Raw genomic sequence first — 25,658 nt, forward strand, 5'->3', positions numbered from 1 at the left:
AAGTAGTGACTGAAGGAAGAGGAACTATCCAAGGAAGAATAAATTTGAGAGCTCGGAAGAAAACCAGGAGAATGTGGATCATGGAAGCCAGTGGAGGGGCAGTTGCCAAAAGGGGAAACAGTGAGTACGACTGAAGTCTCTACGTGACTCACCCGCGTTGGTCATTTTTTTGACCAGTTGACCAGCTGAAATTTATATTATTGGTACTGAGTTACTGAAGTCGAGAAACCTGTAGTAGGTTTTGTGCTAAGTTGCTTTAGTTGTGTCTGACTCTTTGTGACCCCATAGACTGTAGCCCACCAGCCTTCTCTGTCCATGGGATTCTCCAGGCAAGAATACTGGAGTGGGTTGCCATTTCCGTCTCCAGGGGATCTTCCCAATCCAGGGACTGAACCTCCATCTCTTAATGTCTCCTGCATTGGCAGGCAGGTTCTTTACCACTAGCACCATTCTATTCATCCTAGATACTAACTATATTAATAAAAATATTAGAAGTTTAAATAAATTACTTAAAATATACACGTCAGATTATAGATATCACAGCTAACAATCATGGCCAGATCCGTGTAGCTTCCCTCTTGTATTGTTATGATTATGCCAGAGGTGTCATTTCTTATTGTGCTTGAAGCCAAGCCTGGAACCATATAGAGCAACTCTTCCTGAGATTCCCCAGTGTAAAAATGAAATTTTATGTTCTAGAAATGTACTCTAATATACGGCTGAATGGATCCCTTTGAGAGATTCTTTATAAATGCCATAATATAACTACTCTGCACTCACAAGTTCAGTCATCCAGGTTTTTATATTTGTCATAATGTCAGAAATTACCCTGAGGTGTCCAGAGAGTAGAAACACTTTGAATATGAGGGAAACATACTCAGAGTTCTCAACACTGTCATGGAGATGTTCAACCTAAATAGTTGAGTGAGAAAAATACATTTAATAAGGTTTATGTGAAAGCCTTTGACTGTGTGGATCACAATAAACTGTGGAAAATTCTGAAAGAGATGGGAATACCAGACCATCTGACCTGTCTCTTGAGAAACCTGTATGCAGGTCAGGAGGCAACAGTTAGAACTGGACATGGAACAACAGACTGGTTCTAAATAGGAAAAGGAGTACGTCAAGGCTGTGTATTGTCACCCTGCTTATTTAAGTTATATGCAGAGTACATCATGAGAAACGCTGGGCTAGAAGAAACACAAGCTGGAATCAAGATTGCCGGGAGAAATATCAATAACCTCAGATGACACCACCCTTATGGCAGAAAGTGAAGAAGAACTAAAGAGCCTCTTGATGAAGGTGAAAGAGGAGAGTGAAAAAGTTGGCTTAAAGCTCAACGTTCAGAAAACTAAGATCATGGCATCTGGTCCCATCACTTCATGGGAAATAGATGGAAACAGTGTCAGAAAATAGGGGAAACAGTGAAAAATAGGATGAAATAGGGGAAACAGTGGAAACAGTGTCAGACTTTATTTTTTGGGGCTCCAGAATCACTGCTGATGGTGACTGCAGCCATGAAATTAAAAGACGCTTACTCCTTGGAAGGAAGGTTATGGCCAACCTAGATAGCATATTTAAAAGCAGAGACATTACTTTGCCAACAAAAGTCCATCTAGTCAAGGCTATGGTTTTTCCAGTGGTCATGTATGGTTGTGAGAGTTGGACGGTGAAGAAAGCTGAGCACCGAAGAATTGATGCTTTTGAACTGTGGTGTTGGAGAAGACTCTTGAGAGTCCCTTGGACTGCAAGGAGATCCAATCAATCCATCCTAAAAGAGATCAATCCTGGGTGTTCATTGGAAGGTCTGATGTTGAAGCTGAAACTCCAATACTTTGGCGACCTCATGCGAAGGGTTGACTCATTGGAAAAGACCCTAATGCTGGGTAGGATTGGGGGCGGGAGGAGAAAGGGACGACAGAGGATGAGATGGTTGGATGGCATCACTGACTCGATGGACATGGGTTTGGGTAGACTCCGGGAGTTGGTGATGGACAGAGAGGCCTGGCGTGCTGCAATTCATGGGGTCACAAAGAGTCGGACACGACTGAGCGACTGAACTGAACTGATTCCATGAGTTAAGGTCATAACATTTTATAATAACCTCAGAAAAGAATGCTGAAATCTAAATCTGGGATGCTCATCTTTAGGGCTAAAATAAAAGTTAGTTGAAAGTCAGTGCGTTGATTTTAAGGGATGTCTGCGCCATGATGCATCTAGAGTCAGGATTGCCTAAGAGGCGGGATGGCATAGATGAGCAGCAACTGGTGCACACTTCCCAAAGGGATGCAAATCTTAGACAGATCATCTGTTCAGTTTTCTCCTGGTTTCTCAAAGGAGATGCAGTCTTATATGTCTTATATCTGTCCGCTTAACCAAGATGTGGATTGAACAAAAGTCGACCAGTTTGTTTACAACTAGTTACTTTGTTAGAAAGTAAGTATAGGCATCATCTCTGTGAAAGAGTATTGGTTGCCATAAACCACCACCCACAAAAAATACAGCAATTCCTTCAACTTACCACCTTGAAAATGTTCAAAACTTAAGAAAAGTTGAAAGAGGAGTGCATTTATTTACATTTCATCCAGAATCACCAGTTGGTAACATTTGGCCCCATTTGCTTGGTCAGTCCTTATGTGGGGATGTGTGTGTGTGTGTTTAATGGTTTTATTTGAATCATTTGAAAGTAAGTTGTAGACATCAAGAAACATATTCCCCCCCAAATGAGGAAATCTCCTGTATAACTATAGCAGCATTATCAAAGCCAAAAAGTTTAATGTGATGGCTCAGCCTTCAAAGAATCTGCCTGCAATTCAGGAGACCTAGGAGATGTGGGTTCACGTTCAGTCCCTGGGTTGGGAAGATCCCCTGGAGGAGGAAATGGCAACCCACTCCAGTATTCTTGCCTGCAAAATCCCAAAGACAGAGGAGCCTGGTGGGCTACAGTCCATGGGGTCTCAAAGAGTTGGACCCGACTGGGCACAAAACCATAATCTTATCTATCCATATTCAGATTTCCCCAGTTGTCCCTTTAATAGCCAGGGCCTAATTGAGTCACACACTACATTTAATTATCATGTCTCCTTAGTCTCCTTCACCCTAGAACAACCTCCCACCCATTTTGTGTGTGTGTGTTGGTGTTGTTTATAACATGGATTTAAAAAAAAAATTAAAAAAATTATTTATTTGCCTGTGCAGGGTCTTAGTTGAGACATGCGGGATCTAGTTCCCCGGCCAGGGATCAAACCCAGGCCCCCTGCATTGGGAGCAGGAGTCTTAGCCACTGGACAACCAAGGAAGTCTCAACATGAATATTTTTAAAGGATCAAACTAGTTGTCCTGTAGAATATCCCACAATCTGTATTGTGTATTATCAGTTTACTAGGGCTGCCGTAACAAAGAACCACAAAGAGGTGGCTTGAACCAACACGAATGTGTTGATTCAGACTTCTGGAGGCTAGCAGTTCAAGATCAAGGAGTTGGCAGGGCCACACTCCCTCCAAAGGCTCCAAGAAAGTGTTCTTTCTTGCCTCTGCCAGCTCCTGATTTCCCTCGGCCTTGGCCAACATAACTGCAATCTCTACCTTTGTCTTCACATGATGGTCTTATAAGAAATACCACTCGTTGGATTTAGGGTCCACTCTACTCCAGCATGACCTTATTTTGACCAGCTAACATGACCAACTATTTGACCTTAATTTGACCAACTAATTACATCTACAAAGACTCTATTTCCAAATAAGGTCACATTCTGAGATACTGGGGGTAAGGCCTTCAACATATGGATTTTGGGGGAGACAATAAGAGTGTGATTGTTTCCTTATGATTGAATTGACCTTGAAGTTTTTGTCGAGACTACTTTGTAGGTGATGTTGTGTACCTCCCATTGAATCTGTTTGTCCCATCATGGAGGATGCTAAATTTGTCCATTTAGTTCAGATGTGGTCTGCCAGATTTCTTTTGTTATTAATAAGTAATCTGTGAGAGTGGGAACAAAGAGACCAGATTCAAGGCAAGTCATTATTTGGAAACTCTTCTAAAAGCACAGGTAGTAGAGGGGAAAGCGAGGCAGGCAGGAAAGCAGCCTATATGGGATGGACGTCAAGCCAACCACAGCTGTGGTCATGGAGCTTAACCCTACTCAGAACTGGTGTAGAGAGAACCCTTCCCTGTCTTGGATTGTGGACCACTGGGGTGGGGCTGAGTTGCTCTGTTCAGTCAACAGTCATGTCCAACTATTTTCGACCCCATGGACTGCAGCACGCCAGGGCTCCCTGTCTCTCTCTATCTCCCAGAGTTTGTGCAAATGCATGTCCATTGAATCAGTGATGCCATCCAACCATCTCATCCTCTGTCGCCTCCTTCTCCTCCTGCCTTCACTCTTTCCTAGCATCAGGGTCTTTTCCAATGAGTTGGCTCTTAGCATCAGGTGGCCAGGATATTGGAGCTTCAGCTTCAGCATCAGTCCTTCCAATGATTTCCTTTAGGATTGACTGGTTGGATCTCCTTGCAGTCCCTTGGACTCTCAAGAGTCTTCTGCACCACAGTTCTCTGGAATTTCCACCCTCCCCTGCTTGCAGGCAGAGCTGGTGCTGGGACCCTAGAAAGCCCTCAGACCTTTGGGTGCTTGTGCTTCACAATGTTAAGGCTGGGGGAGGAGAGAGGGGGGCAGGTAAATTATTTCCTTCCTTTCTCACTGGTTCCATCCAGTGTCAGCTGAGTTCTATGTCTGCAAGAACTTCTTCACCCTAACTCCTTCCTTTTCTGCATCTCTGCCTTCCTGTTGGCGTTCATCCCACCAGACTTTCCTGAGTGGTCAAGGGCATGGAGAATTGGGTTTTTGCTTGGAGGGTTTTGGGAAGCTGCTAGAACTGTGGATTAGAAGGATTAGATGTTTCAGATCCCTCTGGCTGGAGCATCTATGAGACAGACCCCTCTCTCTCTTGCTGAGATTGATAGCCTGCCCTGTTTGACTCTGGGATCAATCTCACTTTTCTGAAACTCGTCCCTGGTCTCCCTCTTCATATCAGTCTCTCACGGGCAGTCAGACTGGCAACATGTCAAACAAAGCTCAGGGCCAGGAACTTCACCATCTGTAATGGTAAGTGGGAGGGCAGAGAGATTGGCAGAGATTCCTGGAACCCTTGAAGAGACTCAGAGCCTCAAGATCTACATAGTTTACTCTGTAAACCCTCTCCAGGGAAGTGACTGTCCAGACAGTGTGTTTTAGTCCATTGCCCAGTAATACACAAAAGGCTGAAGGACAATAGTCACTACCTGCAGGCGTACTGAGAGTGCATGCCCAGGGGCATGGGCGGTACTCAGCTTCCCATTGTTACCTGGACAACAGCCTCTACCCCATCTCTCACCTATCTCAGGAACACATATGTGACAGTGGGCCCCTGGTGGGGTCATCTTTGTGACACTGGAGTCCCCTACAACTATTGCAAATGGTTTAGAGTGCATTTAAGAGATCACTAGGGTGTTCCCCCTCCGGGGCACTCTACCTCAGAGTGAAAGCATCATCCATCCAGAGCACCTGGTTTCCAGCAGAGATGATGCAGGTGCCATTCCTGTTCTCTTGGATGACCAACAAGGTCAGTACTCCAGGATAAAGGGGGTCCTTGCACGAGGTGAGGCTGCAGCAGATGCAGCTGAGTCTTCTCTGAGCCTAGAGTACTAATCGTGACACTGGCTGGTTGATTCTCATAAAAAGTGGTTCCACCACTCACCCTAACTCGACCTTGCCTGTATGCTGAGATACTGACAGATTAAAAGATGGAAGATTCAGGGGTTTTGCTTGTTTTTAAGAAATGAGGGAAGGGAAAATTGAAGATGAAATAAGGGAAAACTAAGGAGCAAACTACTTGAGAAGGGATCCCTTCTCAAGAAGGGATGAGATCCAGAAAACAGGCAGGATCGCCCTTGACAGGAAAAGAAGCTGTTTGCTCAGCTGCCAAAGGAAGGGAAAAACGGACAACAGCACAGGTGAAGATAAGTTTGTAAATCAGATAGTGTGAAGGTCTTCTTTTCTCAGTCAAGTAAAAGGCAAAGTATCGGTAATGGAAGATGTGAGGAAGGCACTAGGATAGGCAGGTTTGAGAGGAGAGAAGAGATGGTTCTGTTGGAGACGAGGACAGTAATCTGACCAGCAGACAAGCATCGGCTCGCTGGGTTGTAATGACAGCCCATCTAGGGTGTGGGATAGTGAAGTTCAAAGTAAAAAGTGCAGCTGTTAGTCACTCAGTCATGTCTGACTCTTTGTGACCCCGTGGATTGTAGCCCACCAGGCTTCTCTGTCCATGAAATTCTCCAGGCAAGAATACTGCAGTGGGTTGCCATTCTCTTCTCCAGGGGAATCTTCCCGACCCAGGGATCGAACCCATGTCTTCTGCATTGCAGGCACATTCTTTACTGTCTGAGCCACTGGGGAAGCCCAGTGAAGTTCAACATGAAGCCAGTTTGCCCAGTTGTGTGAACCTGGCACGGTTCACTGCTCGGGGCAGGTGTGGGTCTGTTCAGGCAGGTGTGATGGAGGGAAAGACAGGTGAGGTGATTAAAGGCTAAGCTGTGAAGTCTCATCTGGAGAATAAATGTGAAAAAAGGAAATCAACGTTCAAATGTTCGCTGGCTTTGCCATCTACTAGCTGTGTGATCTCGGCCAAGATTCTTAAATCTCTGACTCAATTTCCACATTTAAAAATGAAGTTAATAGTAGAATGAATTATATTAGCAGTTAATAGGATTAAAAGAAACAGTTGTATACATAGCAACTTAACCACAATGTCTGGCATACAGTAAGTACTCCAGAAAGTTCTCTCTTTTCGTTTAAGATATGATGAACATTTCTCAACTATTACATATTTTTTTTTCAAATATAGGATTCTTTCGATTTGTTTCATATTCCATTATATTTGTGAACTCGATATCCATCCCTTTTTGATGATGGCGCAGTGTAGACACTAGGACAGTATACACAGCAGCAGGCTCCAGAGTCAAACAAAATGCTTGGAATTGACTCCTTGCTTCATCACTTACTAATCTGTGTGAAATTGGTTAAGTTACTCAACTTCTGGAGTCTCAGTTTTCTAATCTGTGAAATGGGTATAATTCTATTCCTCCATGAATGCTCAGTGAGTTTTAAGTGCTGCTGCTGATGGGGGTAGTGGTGATTCCAAACATGTAACACGTTTCCAGAGTGTGTCGATTGCATTACTGTTTTTATGATTTCTAGAAAGTGGGTTAACTGAAAGTGTAGAGCTTACCAGAAAGTGTAGATCTGACCTCTGGCTGGACAAATTCTTCAAAATTCTGAAAAGTGCAGGTATTGATAAAGTAAAACTTGTGCAGTGACAACTAATATGTAATTTTTTTTAAAATTAAAACTGTTGAATGAAAGAAAAAGTTCAGCCACTTCAAGAGGTCGTGTAATTTGATTATAAAGTAATGGACTCCACAACAGTCAGTCTTGTTATTTTTAAGTTACAGCTAGAATGCATACTCTCTTTTGGATATAGGAAGCTTTGGTGAGCTTAGTGACTATGTCACTGGATATCAGTTTATGATAAGAGTACACACACATCTATTAATATTCTGTCTGGCTTCAAGCCTTGATACTAAAAATATGACTTAGCATATGTCATACTGGTTTTCATGTAATCACTAAACTCATTATTTTTCCCAGATATCATCCTCTATTTGATAACTCAAGTACTGATGAATTCTATGCAATATTTGCTATTGTCAGAGAAGAATCCTGGTAGATTTTCAGTTATTATCTCTGTTGATGATACAGCTCTGAATTCAGAAATATAATTCAAATTCTTTTGAAGCCGTGTGAGATCTGTTTGCTTCATTTTCTGCTCCACGCGTGAAGCAATTAACTTTGATTATATTAATACAATACTTACCCATACTAAAAGAAAAATTATTCCAACTTTTTTCAAGCAAACCTTTTTTTTAATATTAAAATATTAATATTATAAGACTACCTAAGAGTACCAAAAATCCTGGAAGGTAGAACCTGGCCCAGAACAAGCCAGTGAAAATATTGAAAATTGCTGTCTACTAGCCAAATGCTGTTGCCAAATTAAAGGGAGGAACCTGGGTCATGATCCTTTCTCACTCTTCAAAGCCTTTGATCGGCCTTTTGACAGAAGTACTGATGGAAAGGATTTGTGCCCACCTCAGATGTTTCAGATGAGTGGAATTGTATGGTATTCATCCTTTTGTGACTGGCTTATTTCACATAGCATAATGTCCCAGAAGTCCTGAATTTTTATTAAGTACTCTTCCATGTCTGATTTTTAAGAAATGTTTTCCCAACACATGGTCAGGAAAATATTGTCTTGAATTTTCCTCTCGATCTGTGCTGATGTAGTAGTAGCCACTGGCCATGCATGACGTGCATGCATCTAGGTCGTTTCAGTCATGTCTGACTCTTTGAGACCCTATGGACCCCACCAGGCTCCTCTGTCCTTGGCAAGAATACTGGAGTGGGTTTCCATGCCCTCCTCCAAGGGATCTTTCCCGCCCAGGGAACTAACCTGGATCTCTTATGTCTCCCGCATTGGCACTCATGTTCTTTTACCACTAGTGCCACCTGGGAAGGCACTGGCCATTTATGGCTCAGCTGGTAAAGAATCCGCCTGCAATGTGGGAGACCTGGGTTTGATCCCTGGGTTGGGAAGATCCCCTGGAGAAGGTAAAGGTTACCCACTCCAGTATTCTGGCCTGGAGAATTCCAAGGGCTGTATAGTCCATGGGGTCGCAAAGAGTCGGACACTGAGTGACTTTCACTTTCACTTTTCAAACTTAAATTAACTAAAATTTAATTTAATTTAAAAGAGTTTCTCAGTTGCATTAGCCACATTTCAATAAGCACACATAACTAGTGGCTAATGTATTGGGCAGTGCAGAATTATAGAACATTCTTCCATCATAGAAAGTTCTCTTGGACAGCACTGATCTCCAAGTTTTATTGTTTACTTTTCACATTTGGATCTACAGTCCACCTGGAATTAAATTTTGTGTTCATGTTTGGTAGTGGTCAAGTTTTAGTTTTGTCCATATGGGCCTCCAACTATTCTGGCACTATGGATTTCCACCCCCTGCTCTGCAGTTGCTAACGTGGTAATATAAAGTCTTCATTCATAAGTGAGCTTGTTTATGGATCCTCTTTTCTGTTCCAGTAACATATTTCTCTACCTTCGTGCCAGTGAAGTGTGATTGGCTTGCTTATTTAAGTATGATTTTAAACCTGAAAAGACCAAGTCTGCATTTCTTTTGCTAGACAGCATTACAGCCCAAAGTAAAAGTTAAATCCAAACTCTAGAAAAGATTAGAAATTTTTTTTTATTTTACCTGGGTATTGTGACTTGAAATTCTTCAGACTACAAGTGAGTTAATGCCTGTCACTGCTTTTTTTTTAGACAACTGCTAGTCTTTTTTTTTTTTTTTTTTTGATTTGTCTGCTCTGGATCTTTGTTGCAGCATGTGAAGTGGCTTGTGGGCTATATTTCCCTGACCTGGAATCGAACCTGGGCCTTCTGCATTGGGAGCTTGGAGGCTTAGCTCCTGGACTACCAGGGAAGACCTGCCTGACACTTTTGAAAGTAGGAGACCTGGGCTCCCTGGAAGGCTGTCTCCTAGCGGCCCCTCTTGTTATGTGTATCACCCTCCAGCTAAAGGTGATTGGATAGACACATGCAAGTTTTAAAATGTGCTTTGATGATTTCCTAATGTGTTCCTTCTATGATACCAAGTCTTGAATTCAAGGACTGTGCCTTCCATCTGATTTAGAAATCTCCATAATGTCTTGGTCTTCCAGGAAGGGCACTGTGCGTAACTCTTAATGCTTAATTGGCTGCCTTCAATGCTTGTTTTCTTCTTTTCCCTGTCTTTGTCTTGGCTCTCTCTGGAGAAGTTCTCTTTTGAATTTTCTCTTTTGTAACAAACAAAAACCAAATTTACTCTGATGCTGAAGGCAGGAGCGGGAGGAGGGCTGATGTACTAGAAATGAAGGCCCAGCCCGTGACACACAATTCAGCCGGGACCACAGTCAGCCTGGCTTGACTGCTGATGCCCACTTACAGAACTGTGGACTGAGATTCAGTTTTCTTATCGCAGGACTCAGCAAACTCTGGCTGGTGGCCAATACAGCCCACTGTTTTTATACGGCTTTGTTACCTATTTTCATATGGCCCATGAGACAGGAACGGTTTTTACGTTGTTAAATGGCTGAAACAAAACCAAAAGAACAATATTTGGAGACATGCGAAAGTTATATGAAATTCACATTTCGGTGCCCACAAATAAAGTTTTATTGGGATACAGCCACTCCCATTTGTTTGTCTTTTGTCCTTGACTGTGTTCACGCTGTAACTGCAGAGTTCAGTGGATACACAGATGTGACAGAGGCCAGATGGCCCTCAAAGCCTAAAATATTTACTCGCTGGTTCTTTCTGGGAAAAGTTTGTCAACCTCTACCTTATTTGAAAAAAAAAAATCCAGACAGCGATTTCTCTATCAGAGGATTCTTTGTGAGGATTAAACAAGGGCGCTAGTGGTAAAGAATCCACCTGCCAATGCAGGAGACACAGGAGACGTGGAGTTGATCCTTGGGTTGGGAAGATCCCCTGGAGGAGGAAATGCAATATGCCCCAGTATTCTTGCCCGGAAAATTCCATGGGCAGAGGAACCTGGCAGGCTATATAGTCCATGGGGTTGCAAAGAGTCAGACACGACTGAGCGACTGAGCACGCACACAGAGATAAAATATAGGGCTGTGCTTGGAATATACAGGTGCTTGAGAAATGATTTTCTTTCAGCCAAGCCTGACGCCTAACCTCATCACATTCCCTAAAACAGTGACTTATGCTTACGAAGCAGAGCACAGAGCATTGGCACAGTCGGATAAATGGACAAGCTCAATGTACTTTGTATTCTGTTTAGACATACCTTTCACTAATGAGCCCCCTACAAGTGCACAAGGATTCATTTAAACCCAAATGATTCCCCCATGAATTTGATAAGCCTCTAGCACACACTATAGAAATTACACTGCCGAGAGTAATAATTTATCATTGTTTTACAGGTAGCAACACAAGTCGTTGGAAATGGCAAGTTTGCTCATAAAAGGTTCCCACAGACACAGGATAGAGGAGCCTGGTGGGCTACAGTCCACGGGGTCGCAAAGAGTCGGACGCGACTGACCGACTAACACTCCAGACCCAGGAGATGCAGACGGTGTTAGCATCTCTACCCTGCCGTCCCAAGACCTCTCCCTAGCTCTCAATCATCCCCCGAAGTGCTTTCCAAGTGTCAGATAATTTTCTATTCCTCTGGCCACTAGAGAGCACTTTGAGACTAACAAACCTGGGTCTGAGCACCCAGGCCTCCGTTTGAACCCTGCTCGCCTGCAATCGCGGGGTGTATGGTTGGTAACTGCGCCATCTAGCTACCAGCGGCGTCTTCCAAATGGCTATCCAGGCTGATGGATGCGTTGTGTGAAGTTTAGTGACCTGTGGTAGTGATAATGAAGTATTCTGAAGCCCAGATCACATCTGATTCTGTCACTATGGTTTTCTGCTTCTGGTGACATCACCTCATTTGGACTGCTTTAGAGCATCTTTTCTAAGGCGAGCGTTTTAGCCAGGGTCCTGGTTTCCTTATGGCCCCTTCTCTTTTCTGTCGGATTGAATTTCTCTCAAAGAGAAAATACCGCTTGATATTGATTCCAGTGCACGAGATAATTTCAGGTTCTCACTCTACAGTTCATCCAGAGCCCTGCTTAAAATCTCAAAGAGGTTTTCCAAGGCTAAAAGGCACAGTTCAAAAGAACAGTTCTTAAATGGGTTTAAAAGACCCTTGGCTACATTTTCTGATGTTTCATCAGCAGTTTGCACTGATACAGTTTCCACTGTTGTTACAACTGAACCATATCACAGGGAGTTGTACCAGCAAGACCATCAAGTTTTCTCAAAAGCTATAAAGCTTTGATGTTTTCTGGCCTATTTCTTACTGTGCTCTTAAAAATGTTTAGCTTCTGCTGAGCCAAATGTGTACCTCTAAAGGCGTATGCGGTGAAAAACTCTTCAAGCATCTCGGTTACTGCTGCAATCTCTGTATATACAGCAGGAGGATGCGATTCTGTTTGGATGAAGCAAGCGGGGGAAGCGCTTTGTAGTATGCATTGTGAATGAATAATGCCGACCATCAACTGGGCTTGAGCCCGTCGGCGCGGGGGTCTGGCTGTGAGCATAGAAGAATCCACTTTCCTGACCACTGCTTATGAGCATTTCCCAAAGCCATTCCATCCTGTATTATGGTTTGCATCAAACAGAAATCAAAGCCATCGGCTTTGGCCCCAATTCCTAAACTGATCGAGGTGTTTATGGGGACGGTTTGCGGGGGATTTCTTTGATGTTTTCAGAAATCCCAAATGATTTCTTCGTCTTTTGAAGGACACTTGACTTTCAAGTAGAGAATATATCTGCATGTGAAAAGTTGGTTCTGTCTAGTACTAACCGGCTCAATGTGCCACTAAAATCAGTGATAGAATTTGCCCCCATTTTTAGAAAATGAAGTTCTTTCCTCTGTCCCGGAGCCTGGCGTACTGCATCTGGCTGGAACGGTGGCTGCCTGTTACAGACAAAACAAATTGCTCCATAGTGAAATTACACTCTAAAATGTAAACTTGCTATCTCACCTTTTGCCAGCTTATAGCATTTGTGATGTTACATGAGAATAGCAACGGAGTGAATAGGCTATTAACAAAGACTTTCAAGAAAGGGAATTCCTCTGGGTCTCACAGGGAGCCATGCATACGAAAACATAAAGGAGTGGAAGGCAAAGATAAGGAGTTTACAGGGGGTCTCTGCATTATTATGGAGATATTGTTGGTTTCCAGCAGCTAGACTTAGTTTTTTAGCTATCAGCCTCCAAGCCAGATCCAGGCATCTTCTTCAATCCACGAGGGTGTACTCCCTGCCTGCTCTTATTTATGTATTTCATACGATGTTTTTTGTATAGGTGCAAAGATAGTGGGACTCTATCTAAAAAAGTAATGTTATCCCTGGGATTTCAACAAGGCTTGAATTAAATAGAACAAAGTGGAAAGCCCTCATATATGTGTGTTATATACTTATTTGTCTGAAAGTCCATGGTTCTGGAGGGAGGGGGCTGTGAGTATGTTAGGGACATAGTAACGTTTAATATTCAGTGAATACAAGAAGAGGGCATGCAGTCTTCCTTGTCTGGGCTTAAGCACAGGTCTAGTGGCTCAGACTGTAAAGAATCTGCCTGCAAGGCAGGAGGCCCGGGGTTCGATCCCCTGGAGAAGGGAATGGCTACCCACTCCAGTATTCTTGCCTGGAGAATCCCATGGACAGAGGAGCCTGGCTGGCTACAGTCCATGGGGTCACACAGAGTCCGATACAACTGAGCAACTCACACAGAAACACAAGACAGTTCCCGTAGATGGGATCTTGTCCCCAGGTTGTGAATGGCCACAGTTAGGGCAACTTCTGATACTGATGGTTGAGATGCGTGTGATCCTTATTATGTCTTGCGCAGGCTCTCGTCCTTTGCATCTTGTGTATTTTGCACTTCTTCCGAAAAAGGAACTGGGTTATAAACAGAATATTGTGCCTACTGGCAGTGATGACAAAGAGAGTAGGGGTAACTCTGTGTCTATAAACTACTTCCTGGGTGGGCAGAAAAGGCTATTTTTCTGTAGAAGACACACACAACAAATCATGTTCTACTCTGGACAGCTCATTCAAATTGATTTTTTTTCCCCCTAGCCATGCTGTGCGGAATGTGGGATCTTAGTTTTCCTGACTAGGGATCAAACCTGTGCCTCCTGCATTAGGATGCGTAGGTGTAACCACTGAACCGCCAGGGAAGTCCCTTGGACACCTTTTTTATTGTCACCTTACATTGCAACCTAACCATCAAACGTTGGTTAGCCCGTCATGTGGTTTTACCTTCTCTCAGGGGCATAGTTGGAAGAAACTGATTCCGCTTTCTTTATGCTCCTGGAAGGCTGAGCAAAGTGCCTTCCTTCGAGGCTCTAAATGAAGAGCTGTGTGCTTTTGTTCATAGACTCTAAGACTGGGGACAGGCCTTGTGATGCCTGGAGGAAATCTCACCAGGTCAGCTGGGTGAATGGGGAGCAAGCCAAGTCATCTTTCTGGGCCACTATTTCCTCATCTGTAAAGAGAAGGGGCTGGACTCAGTGATTGTTGAGGTCACTTCCAGCTTTGTAAATTCTGTGCTTTAAAAAAAAAAAAAAAACTTGGATCCTGAAAGAAGAGCATCTTCTTGGGTTTGTGGACAAAAGAGCCCAGGTTGTATCTGTGCTTGACCTCCCTGCACATCCTGACTTCCTGCTCTAATGAATCTGAGTTTCTTCTTCAGTGACAGGGCTCGGCTCCAGGACCCCTTGTTGTGATTCTAACACTGCGGAGATATTGATTTTTCTAGCAGGCTAGTGGTTACTGTAACCACCAAACTATTAAATCTCTCCTGTTCTCATAAGGATGATTTCACGAGGATCCTTCCACTCCTTTCGGTGGATATTTAACTCAATCCAGGGCTAATTCGAAGATAGCCTTACTAGCAGAGTGTCTCAGAATGCTCCGTGGCTGACACTGTGCATCATCTCTGGGCTGTCAGTCACACGCTGCAGTTGACAGAGGGTGATCCCAAAGGGGCGTGGACAAACTTTGACCTTGTCCTTGCCACGTTGTTCTCCATCACCTGCTGCATCCAAGCTTAGAATTTCTTACTGTGAACAGTGTCAGTAGTAACTCAGACAGGATAGGCTACCTGCTTTATTTTGCTTGTTCATGCCCATAGAAGCTGACTTTTCATCTCATGGCCTTGATTGTTGTTGTCATTAGCAAGACCACAGATGCTACCCTTAATATACACATATGGAGGGAGGTGCAATGGGCTGCCCTGGTGGTGCGGAGGTTAACAATCCGCCTGCTAATGCAGGAGACTTGAGTTCGATCCCTGGGTGGGGAAGATCCCCTGGAGAAGGGAATGGCAACCCACTCTAGTATTCTTGCCTGGGAAATCCCATGGACAGAGGAGCCTGGTGGGCTACAGTCCATGGGATGCCAAAGAGTCAGACGTGAATTAGCGACTGAAGAACAACAACAGGTGAACTGCAGTACTAAAACATTAATTTGATTCTCGGTTTTTCATTTTAGACTTTTACCCCTAGTGAGCACTCTGGTGAGCTGATGGAAGGCACAATACGTCAAGCAGATTATGATAGCCATTAACTTCCCAGTACAGTTAAACAGGGGCTCTCATTTATACTGATTCTTGGGCACTCACCTTGTTAAATCAGTTAAAAACACACTACAAAATGAGTGGTGACTTTGATGTCAGTAACGATTTCTGTATCCAGAACTGTAATACCTTGTTGATTACCTTTCCATTGTGACCCCAGAGCTGAGGGGATCATTTAAAGAGATCATTAATATTTCTCCCAAACCAGCCATCTGCTAAATTCTCTTTTGGTAGGCAGGCACGTCTGCAGAACTAACATAAGTGACTGTTCCACACGAAGCATTATCTTTTCTTGTACAACATTGAAAGCCTGTGTGCTGCTTGACAAATTTGAATTTTAAAAAGTAAGAATGATAGGCACTTGGTAACTTACACAGAAATATAAAGTGGTACAAGAAAATTGCCCATTTCTTTTAGATTTACATTTTCTATATATTTTTTTCTTTTAAGAAGTGATAAGACATGTAATTTCCATCAACTTCAACCAGTTATGTATGAAAGAGGCTGAAAGTGCAGCTCTGTGAAGGAAAAGCAAGTCATGGGGAGAACTGATATGCCACAGACAGCCTCCCAGCTGCCTGTGGCTCTGGCCCTGGAGATGGCTGGTTACTTACAGGCCAAGACTCGGATCCCAAGACTAAGGTACTGCAAGTCTTGAAAACAACTCATCTCCCCCTTGGCTCCTCAGCCACTCACTCCAGTGTCTTACTTATTAAATGTCTTTCCATGTCCGTGAAGCACAAGGAGAAAAAGGAAGCAGATAGAGGCGTATAATAGAGTTTACAGAGGAAGACTTCTCTTTCTTTTTTTAAGCTACTAAATCTTCCTGTGTTCCCAGGAAGCTACTAAACTCTCCTCATTTTCTTTCTTTCCTTTTAAAATATTTATTTATGTAGGCTGCGCCGGGTCTTAGTTGCAACACGTGGGATCTTTAGTTGCAGCATGCGAATTCTGACTTGAGGCATGTGGGATCTAGTTCCCTGACCAGCAATCGAACTCGGGACCCCTGCATTGGGAGCATGGATTCTTAGCTACTGGACCACCAGGGTAGTCTCAAGGAATACTTCTCTTGACATGTGGGATGGATGCTCCAAAAAATTTGGCATAAAGCAATTATTGCCTATTAATTCCTTTAGGCTTCCCTGGCGGCTTAGTGGGCTTCCCTGGTAGCTCAGCAGGCAAAGAATCAGCCTGCAATGCAGGAGACCGTGGTTCGATTCCTGGGTTGGGAAGACCTGCTGGAGAAGAGAAGGGATAGGCTACCCACTCCAGTATTCTTGGGCTTCCCTGGTGGCTCAGCTGGTAAAGAATCCGCCTACAATGTGGGAGACCTAGGTTCAATCCCTGGGTTGGGAAGAATCTCTGGAGAAGGGAACAGCTACCCACTCTGGCTCAGTGGCAAAGAATCTGCCTGCCAATGCAGGAGATGCGGGTTTGATCTCTGGGTCGGGAAGACAGCTTGGAGAAGGAAATGGCAACCCACTCTAGTATTCTTGCCTGGAGAAACCCATGGACAGAGGAGCCTGGAGGGCTACAGTTCAGGGGGTTGCAAAGAGTTGGACATGCTGCTGCTGCTGCTGCTAAGTCGCTTCAGTCGTGTCCGACTCTGTGCGACCCCATAGACGACAGCCCATCAGGCTCCCCCGTCCCTGGGATTCTCTGGGCAAGAACACTGGAGTGGGTTCCCATTTCCTTCTTCAATGCATGAAAGTGAAAAGTGAAAGTGAAGTCGCTCAGTCGTGTCCGACTCTTAGCGACCCCATGGACTGCAGCCTATCAGGCTCCTCCATCCATGGGATTTTCCAGGCAAGAGTACTGGAGTGGGGTGCCATTGCCTTCTCCGAGTTGGACATGACTAAGTGACTAAACAAAACAACAAAATTCCTTTATTTAGACCACAAACATTTACTGACACACAATAGCAAAGCACCCAGCTTTGTGCACGGGTTGACAAGTTAACACTTCTTCACTGATCTTTGTTATCATTTTGAAGCTCTGTCATGATAAAAATAATTGGGGACCTCAACTCATAAACCTACATCTTGTTTAGGAATCTTGAAGTTAATTTGCAGTATGTCTGCCTTTCATTAACCATGAACAACCAACTTCCTGCTCTAACACGTATGGACAAGAGCTTATAGTTAGTTTTAATTTCCTATAATTTACATTGACTTCTCTTCTGGTCCACGCATCCCCTTACTTAAGGTTTAAACAGTTCTCTCTAGTGGTCCTTTGTGTCTAAGGGTTGTAGTTGAGCTAGAAAGAAGTTTTTGGTCCTGACAATCACTGGATTAAGAACAAAGATATTCCAACAGGCGAGTTACCTAATAATAGCATTTGTTGCATTAACTGAGCCAGCAATGAGGCTCATTTATTTAGTATTTATTTGGCGGGGGGTTGGGGGGATGGGGGGGGTGGTAAGCTCTGTGAGGGCAAGAATGGGTTTATCTTGTTCGTCACTGAGATTCGCAGCACTTAATGCCCAGGATTCCCTGGTGGCTCAGCTGGTAAAGAATCTGCCTGCAATGCAGGAGACCCTGGTTTGATTCCTGGATTGGGAAAGTCCCCTGGAGAAGGGAACGGATACCCACTCTAGTATTCTGGCCTGGAGAATTCCATGGACTGTATAGTCCAGGGGGTCACAAAGTCAGACGCGACTGAGCGACTTTCACTTTGCTTAATGCATAGAGAATTACTTAAAAATGATCGAACGCATGAATGTTGTTGATTTTACAGAGGAGGAAACAAAAGACTTTTGAGGATCATGTGGTAAGAAGTGGAGTTGGAGGTCACAGTCTGGTTAGATGCCAAGGCAGGTGCCCTTTTGCCCATGACAAACTTGATGCCCCTAGATCGGTGACTTTCCTCACTTCCTGCCTCTGTTTCTGGGTTGCAAATCACTTCCTTTCCTGGGTAGCTGAGAAGTGGTGAGCGGTGTCTTGATAGAGTGGACATCTGTGAATGCCATCAAAGCCCCATCTGAGGCTGCCTTTTAACCTGGATCCTCCACCTTCAAGGTACTGAAATATATTCCAGGTTGTGCTACAGATCAGACATAGATAACCCTCAGGCCTGTAAATAGAGGCACCAAGCCAAAGCCCGTGATCATAATCCTTCAAATAGCTGATTGTGTTCATCCCGTGTGAAGCCTCCTCACACTTGATGTGGCTGAAAACGTAGTGAGCCTCTGTGTCTGCGGTGGGTGGAGGAAGATCTTCAATTATAAACCAAAATGCAAGGTATTAACAGGAGAGCTTTAACACCTACAGTCACACTTGGAGTTACAGGGTGTTAATGAGCAAGATAACCAAGGAAGGCATTTTTTTCCTCCTGGGCTGCCTGGGTCCACTGTGTGTGTAGAATAATTGAAACCTCAGGTTGTGAAACCATGAATCAGGAGAGTTTCCTGTATTATGAATGATGTCATCTAATAAGATGAGAGACTTTCAGTGAAATGCAGGAACACTGAGGGTAATGTGTTTGCAGCAAGCAGGACTCTGAATTTATTGCAGAGGGGAGTGTGAGAGTTGACCAAAATGGAGAATGATGAGAAGTAACTAAATTATGTATGACAGTCTTTACAGAGCAGAGGAAGGAAGAAAGCTTAATGATGTTGTGGTTGAAAGACCAGCAGCAATGGGTGATGTATAGGTTGGAGGTTGGTAAGAAGAGAAATGGATCTGTGAAGACTCAAAGGCTATAGATGAGGGTGACACGGACCAAGCAGTGGATTTGGGAGAGGGGAGGGGAACCAAGGGCTCAGCATATAATATATTTTAGTGGCAACAAGACAGCCGAGTAAAGTTAACTTGACATTAAAAATCATCATCTTAATCTATGTAGCTCTTTCCAGCCTGAGTCTTATAAAAAAAATCTGTAGTTAACGATGAAGTATTTTCCCCCTTCGCTTTCCCGGCATTCACTGAACGCAGTACATAATTTAATTATTGAATCTACAGGCTGGACCATGGAGATGAAGAATGATGTGTCTGCTGTAGTGAGAAATTAGATAGAACCAACTGTTTATTCTCATCATTCTTCCTCTGTGAGGCTAAATTAATATAGTTAACACGCTTTTGTTTGGATTAGAGGCTCAGATCTGGGAGATGCTGATCAGAACTCATGATTACTACACTAGCTGTTATTTATGGAGTGCTGACAGTATCCTCATGCCCCATGTGTGAGACAGAAAGGGGTTCTTTTGTCATTCTCTGCGGTGGAACCAGTGTTCCACCAGACTTAGGGGCTAGATGTCTGAACAGAATACCAAAGTTACAATCAGATTTAGTTCCTTGCACCATATGACTTCAGAAATGTCACCCAAGGGCTTTCCTATTGACCTGTACTGTGTGTTGCTGATCTTTTTAACAATTGTAACAAAATATGCACAATTTTATAGCCAGCAAACCTTTCATGGGGAATACCAGGAGGGGGTGTGGACAGGGCTGGGCGCCGGGAAGGGGTAGCAGGCTAGCTCAGCACACGAGTCAGGCCCTTCCACACAATTTGAGTAGGAACTGTAAGCTGGCCAAGCAAAGCGCCTATGCAAATACAGCTTCGAGGCATTTGTGCCTCGAGGCAGAGCTTCTGTGCGCTGCCTCCGACGAACCCTTCCTGCCAGAAACCGAGCTGCTACGGCGACGCGGCAGGCCCACTCCGGAGGCCAAAACCAGTTCTTCCTGCCCCTTTCGGTTTGATTGGTACAGACTCTTTCGGGTCTTTTACTCTCATAGTTTCTATCTATCTATCACATTGCTTTATAGCGAGAGCTTTAAGTAGCTGACGGTAGATCCAAGCGGTGGGGGTGGGGGGGGTAAACACCCCAAACCTGCACCATCGACAAAAAAAACTAGCCTCAGGTCCAGAGATCCGAAAAAAAGCAGCAGTTATCTTGAAGTCGGAGCCCAGCGGGGCAGCGGCTGCCAGCGGTCCCTTGGGAGGACCCAGGGCGGCGGGGCGACCGCGCAGGTCGCAGCCCTGCGGCCTCGGAGCGGGTTCGCCGGCGCCAGGGCGCTGCGGCCGCCGCCACCCGATCAAAGTCACGGCGAACCCCAAACCACCCCCGCCCCACAACAAAGGGGGGACCGGGGCCCCGGGAGCAGCCGTTCCCGCGCCAGACGCAGAGGTCGCCGGCCGGACCTTCGGGTGGGCAGGCCGGGCTCCCAGCGTGGCGGGACGCGGAGGCACCCGCGACCCCACGCGGGACCCCCGCCCCGGCGGAGCGCCCGCCCGGGCCTCCGCCGCCTTCCGGCCGCGCGGCGGGCCCGCCCCCTCGGCCGACTTCCTCCCCGGGCGCGCGGCGGGACGGCGGCGGCGGGGACGGGCGCTGGCCTGCAGGTCGCGGGCCGGGGAGGGAGGGGGCGCGGGGGCGGCGGTGCGGGCCACGTGGCGCGGCCAGGGCGCGCGGAGCCCCGGGGACGCCCCCTCCCGGTTACACCTGCTGCCGGGGGAACGCGTGCCGGGTCGGCGGCGCTCGGTGCCTTTCGCGGCGGGCCCCGCGGCCTCCGAGACGCCTTCTGCCCGCCGCGGGAGCCTAGGGCGCGCGCCGGGGCCCCGGGGGCGGGGGGTCTGAAGGTGAAGTCACTTCCAGCGGCCACGTGTGCAGCGGGGCGGCGGGCTCCGTCCCGGGATCGGAGCTGGAGGAGGGCGAGTTGTGACCCCGCCGGTTGACCAGCGGCATCTCCCCGGACCTGTGGTCCTCCTGTATTTCTGCACCGGCGGCGAGCGGTAAACCAAACCGGGGTAGTAAGTTCCCGTCTTCACCTTCCTGTTTGGCAAGCACTCATCCCGGGGCCCCCGCAGCGAGTTTGGGTGCTAACCCTTAAACTTTGAATGAGCCAGTTCGGTGACGTCTCCGGTGGCTCAGTGGTATAGAATCCGCCTGCCAGTGCAGGAGACACGGGTTCGATCCCTGGGTGGGGAAGATCCCCTGGAGAAGGAAATAGCAACCCACTCCAGTATTCTTGCCTGGGAAATCCCATGGACAGAGGAGCCTGGAGCCCTGCAGCCCACCAGGTTGCAAAGAGCTGGAGGTGACTGAGCGACTGGCGACTAAACAACAACAAATCGGATGGTTCCCAGTGGATGGTACCCAGTCGTAGGCACCCTCTGGCGCTGCTCCTAGCTGTAAGCGTCACAGCTGGATCCCGAAGCCGAGCTGCTGGAAAATGCTCACCTTTCTTAAGCCCAGATGCCTAGGCTTTCTCCAGACTCACTTGAGAGTCGGTTCCTGTGTTACTCTGCTTCTTTGCTCTTGTTTTCCCCTCCCTTGAAAGGGCCCCTCCCCCTTATAGCAGTTTTAGCCCATTTCAGGGGCTCTGTCCCCGTTGTCGAGACAGTTCCTTCCCCCGAGTGTAGCCTAATGTTACTGAAATCTTGCCATAATCATAGCAAGAGTCTAAATAGTTTCTCTTGGTTTGAGTCAGTACTCAGGGTGGATAATTTCTGTCCCATCTGGGGAAACTAAGGGAAGGGAAAGGATAGGGATGCAGGAATATGACAGCTGGGACGGAGTCATATGGAATCCTGGCGTGGATAGTAATCCCACCTGATTTAGGGCGAGTTACCTTAGTTCTTTGAGTCTCTGTAAGAAGGGTGTGAGTTACCTTAACTCAGAGCGAGGCTTCATTGAGTTGATGTGTACAACCTTTAAGAGCATCTGAAATAGATAGATCGGGCTTCCCTGGGTGGCCCTATTGGTAAGAAATGTGCCTGCCAATGCAGGAGATATAAGAGACATGGGTTCGATTCCTGGGTTGGGGAGATCCCCTGGAAAAGGAAATGATAATCCACTCCAGTGCTCTTGCCTGGAGAATCCCCATGGACAGAGGAGCCTGGCGGGTTACAGTCCATAGAGTCACAAAGAGTTGAACACAACTGAAGCGACTTAGCATGCATGCAGGGTAGATTAGATGGTCAAAAAATGTTCCCTGCCCTCTTCTGCTGACATCATTTGATAAGGGAGAGAGGTGAAAGATGAGAATGATTCATAGGTCAGGCATGTGTAATAACTTGCAAAAAAAAAAAATTCTATGAGAAATTAGTAAATAGGTGTACTATCTAAGAAGGTGCAGCCGCACAGGCAAACTTTTGAAATAGTAACTTAATTTTTTTTTTCCCCTAAGACCACAGAATGTCCAGGGTTAATGTGCTGTGATGTCTGATTGATAAATGTCGATTGAAATTGTCTTGAGTTTGGAGAGCCAAAGCTGACATGTGCTTGGGTCGAATTGGAAAGCAGATTGACCAAAATCTGTTTGTCGACTGCTGTTTTGCTGTGTGTTTGCCTTCTAGACCCAGCATGAGTGAAGTTCCCTGCAGAAAACGTGATGACTATCTCGAATGGCCTGAGTATTTCATGGCGGTGGCCTTCTTATCAGCACAGAGGAGCAAAGATCCAAATTCCCAGGTAAGCGAGTTCTGCAGGAGAATGTTTGGACACTGGCAGACAGACACGGAGATGCCCACAAGTGAGCAAATTACCAAAGGAAGAGGCTCCGTGGACCCCTGCCAACCTAGAAAAGCAGAGTCTATCTGCTGTCTTTTGCGCGGCATTCCTGCCTGCTCACATTTTCCTGTGAGAGAGTAAATTGTCACACGCCCGAGTTCATTGTCTCTTGTACCCCAGGGAGACAGAGCTCTTGGCCCCTCCAGAGGCTGCCTGCCCATTCTGGAGTTCCGCAGGCCTCTGGTCTCACTTGCTGCCTCTCCAGTGGCAGACCGGCCTCTCGAAGTCACCAAGCCTTTGGGCATGTTTCCCCGCAGGTTGGTGCCTGCATCGTGAATGCAGAAAACAAAATCGTGGGCATCGGGTACAACGGGATGCCAAATGGGTGCAGCGATGACCTCTTGCCTTGGAGAAGGACAGCGGAGAATATCCTGGATACCAAGTACCCTTACGGTAGGGCACGTGGTGTGTTTTTTCCTGCTCGGGTGGCATGGCCTCAGTGAGGGCTTACATACCATGGAGGGTCAGAGAGCATCGTCTTCCTTTCCAGTTAAGAAAACAAATCCTATTGAACTACCCCAGCTTCCCACCCCCTTCCATTAAATTCCAAAGAGAGCCAAGGAATGGAGGCGTGGCGGTGGCTGGGCTGGACTGGGCAATACTGCGGGTGGCGGGCTTCTCTGCAGAGGGCCGCAGCCCTGGGGGCGGCGACTGTGAAGTGGGCACGGTGGCCCCTGCCTTTTGTGTCTTGGCAACTCGCTAATGGAGCCAGTTAACCAAGTACCGGCCTGGGCTTCGCTCTGATGAGGAGCAGTGTGTATCTCCACTTACTGAGGACCTCTGGCTTAGGTTCACTTCTGGGAAGCAGGACACAGACTGTGAGCTGGGCATCGGGCGAGGGATGATGCGGTCGCCTCCTCCTGTTCTCTGGGGCGCTGAACTGCCAGGGCGGACAGGGGTCAGACCACAGGCCAGACGCGTGGAGCTGACCCTGGGCCTGGCCATCTCTGGTTTTTATCATTAAATTAGGGAAGGATGCTTGTGGCCCATCTGAGCCCCAGGGAGACTCCCTTCAGAGATAAGCTGGGAGGGCCCAGCAAGCCTCCTTTTTTTTTTTTTTTTTTTTTTTTCCTTGAATTCCCTGGAGAATATGCAGCTAATGCTGGAAAGAGGCGCCTTGGGCTTCATATGCTGCTGAATTTCTTTTAAGGCGTGGACCTGTGTTTACGAACAGACCGCCTTTGCTGGGAGTCACGTAGATGGGGGCCACCCGGATGGGAAAGACGTGCTTTCAGGAAACGAGTGCAGGCAGGCAGTGAGGTCAGGTGTGATGTGAGCCCTTTCTGTTAAAGTTGGCTCTTGCCTGTGAGGTTTTCCTCTGGAGTTTTTCCTCACGAAGAGCTCCAAGTCTCCGTTTAGCTGAATTTACGTATTTTTTTTTACTAATGTTCCTGGACCTTAATCATGTTAAATAAGCCCCATGACTTTCTGTCTAAGCTGCTTCAGGGCAGCGGCTTGTCTTTGACAGAAAAAGGAGAAAAACGTGCCCGGAGGTGGAGAAGGAATTGAGGGATGAGACTGGGGAGAGCTGCGGAGCACTCTGGCTTCGCAGGGGATCAGACACAGTCTGGTGCTGCAGGGACTTTCAAAGTCGGGTGAGCCCATCTCACTCCCCCTCCGGGAGGAGCAGAAAGGGCAGGGTCCCAGGGAAAAGAGGGTAAAACTGCCTTCGCCGCCGCAGCTGAGAGGAGTGAAGTGCGGGAAAGATGGGCCTACGTATTTAAGAAACTTTTGGTCTTCTTGCTTTTGATTCTGTGTGCTTTCAATAAGAAAGAAGGGAAATGATTCGTTGTTGGCAGGCACATGCAAGGGCAATTTCTCATGGGACAGTCCAAGGTCCCATATAAAGATCACAGAAATGAGTCAATGAATTCAGAGTCAGCACTGAAGGCTGTGAGTACCCCAGCCCTTATTCACTGAGTCAGGAGAATGCTGAATTCCCGATTCTTGGGAGGTGTCACTGGTGCTGAGGCTGGTTATGAAAAGAGAAGCCAGTGGTCACATGGGTGTAGAGGGGTCCTCATGGGTTATTGAGCTCAGTTACTCACGAGCTCAGCTTACTCATAGTAAGCTCAGTTACTTACTAAAATGCAGATTCTTTTTTTCCATTTTATGACTTAAAAAAATTAATGACAAAGTAAGTGACAGTGTCTGGAATTGTGTGGGTTTGACCTGGTGGACGGACTGCTATTTCAGGAAGGGTAGACGATGTGTCCATCCCTAAAAAGGAGCTGTAGAGAGAAGGCAATGGCAACCCAGTCTAGTACTCTTGCCTGGAAAATCCCATGGACGGAGGAGCCTGGTAGGCAGCAGTCCATGGGGTCTCGAAGAGTCAAACATGACTGAGCGACTTCACTTTCACTTTTCACTTTCATGCATTGGAGAAGGAAATGGCAACCCACTCCAGTGTTCTTGCCTGGAGAATCCCAGGGACGGCAGAGCCTGGTGGGCTGCTGTCTATGGGGTTGCACAGAGTCGGACACGACTGCAGCGACTTAGCAGCAGCAGCAGCAGCAGCAGAGATGATCTAGATTCTAGACCACTGATTTCCTAGTTCTTCTGATTATGTAGTGAAGGACAGAGGAGCCTGGCATGCTGCAGTCCATGGGGTCACAAAGAGTCAGATGACACAGCAACTGAACGACAGCAACTGGTTATATGGGATCCGCTTTTAAATGTCAAAAAAACTTCCAAGACCCCTATATAATGCTAGTTAAACTATTAGTATCTTTTTTAAAAAGTCAAGGTATAATTGACATACACACTTACATTAGTTGCAAGTATATGACATGATGATTCTTACATACCGGTATTTGATAATGTTTACAGAAAATTATTTTTTCTT

General features: G+C 46.1%; 1 protein-coding gene across 15 annotated transcripts in view; it reads left to right on the forward strand.

Annotated features, from left to right (window-relative positions):
* Positions 1-25,658, forward strand: part of DCTD (dCMP deaminase) — a 120,242-nt gene that overhangs the window by 74,284 nt on the left and 20,300 nt on the right. For 3 of the 15 annotated variants that reach the window (XM_081521968.1, XM_081521972.1, XM_081521978.1), the window contains 2 exons: positions 22,600-22,714; positions 23,071-23,206. In XM_081521968.1, coding sequence (XP_081378094.1) covers positions 22,607-22,714; positions 23,071-23,206 — 244 coding nt within the window. In that variant the 5' untranslated portion in view covers positions 22,600-22,606. Of the gene's footprint in view, positions 1-9,492; positions 9,690-15,756; positions 15,949-19,897; positions 20,432-20,584; positions 21,052-22,599; positions 22,715-23,070; positions 23,207-25,658 lie in introns of those variants that run through there. The other 12 variants (XM_081521970.1, XM_081521980.1, XM_081521973.1 and 9 more) reach the window with 12 other exon arrangements.

Source organism: Giraffa tippelskirchi, chromosome 8 (assembly GCF_054371585.1).
Source record: "Giraffa tippelskirchi isolate mGirTip1 chromosome 8, T2T-mGirTip1v1.2.pri, whole genome shotgun sequence".
NCBI lineage: Eukaryota > Metazoa > Chordata > Mammalia > Artiodactyla > Giraffidae > Giraffa > Giraffa tippelskirchi.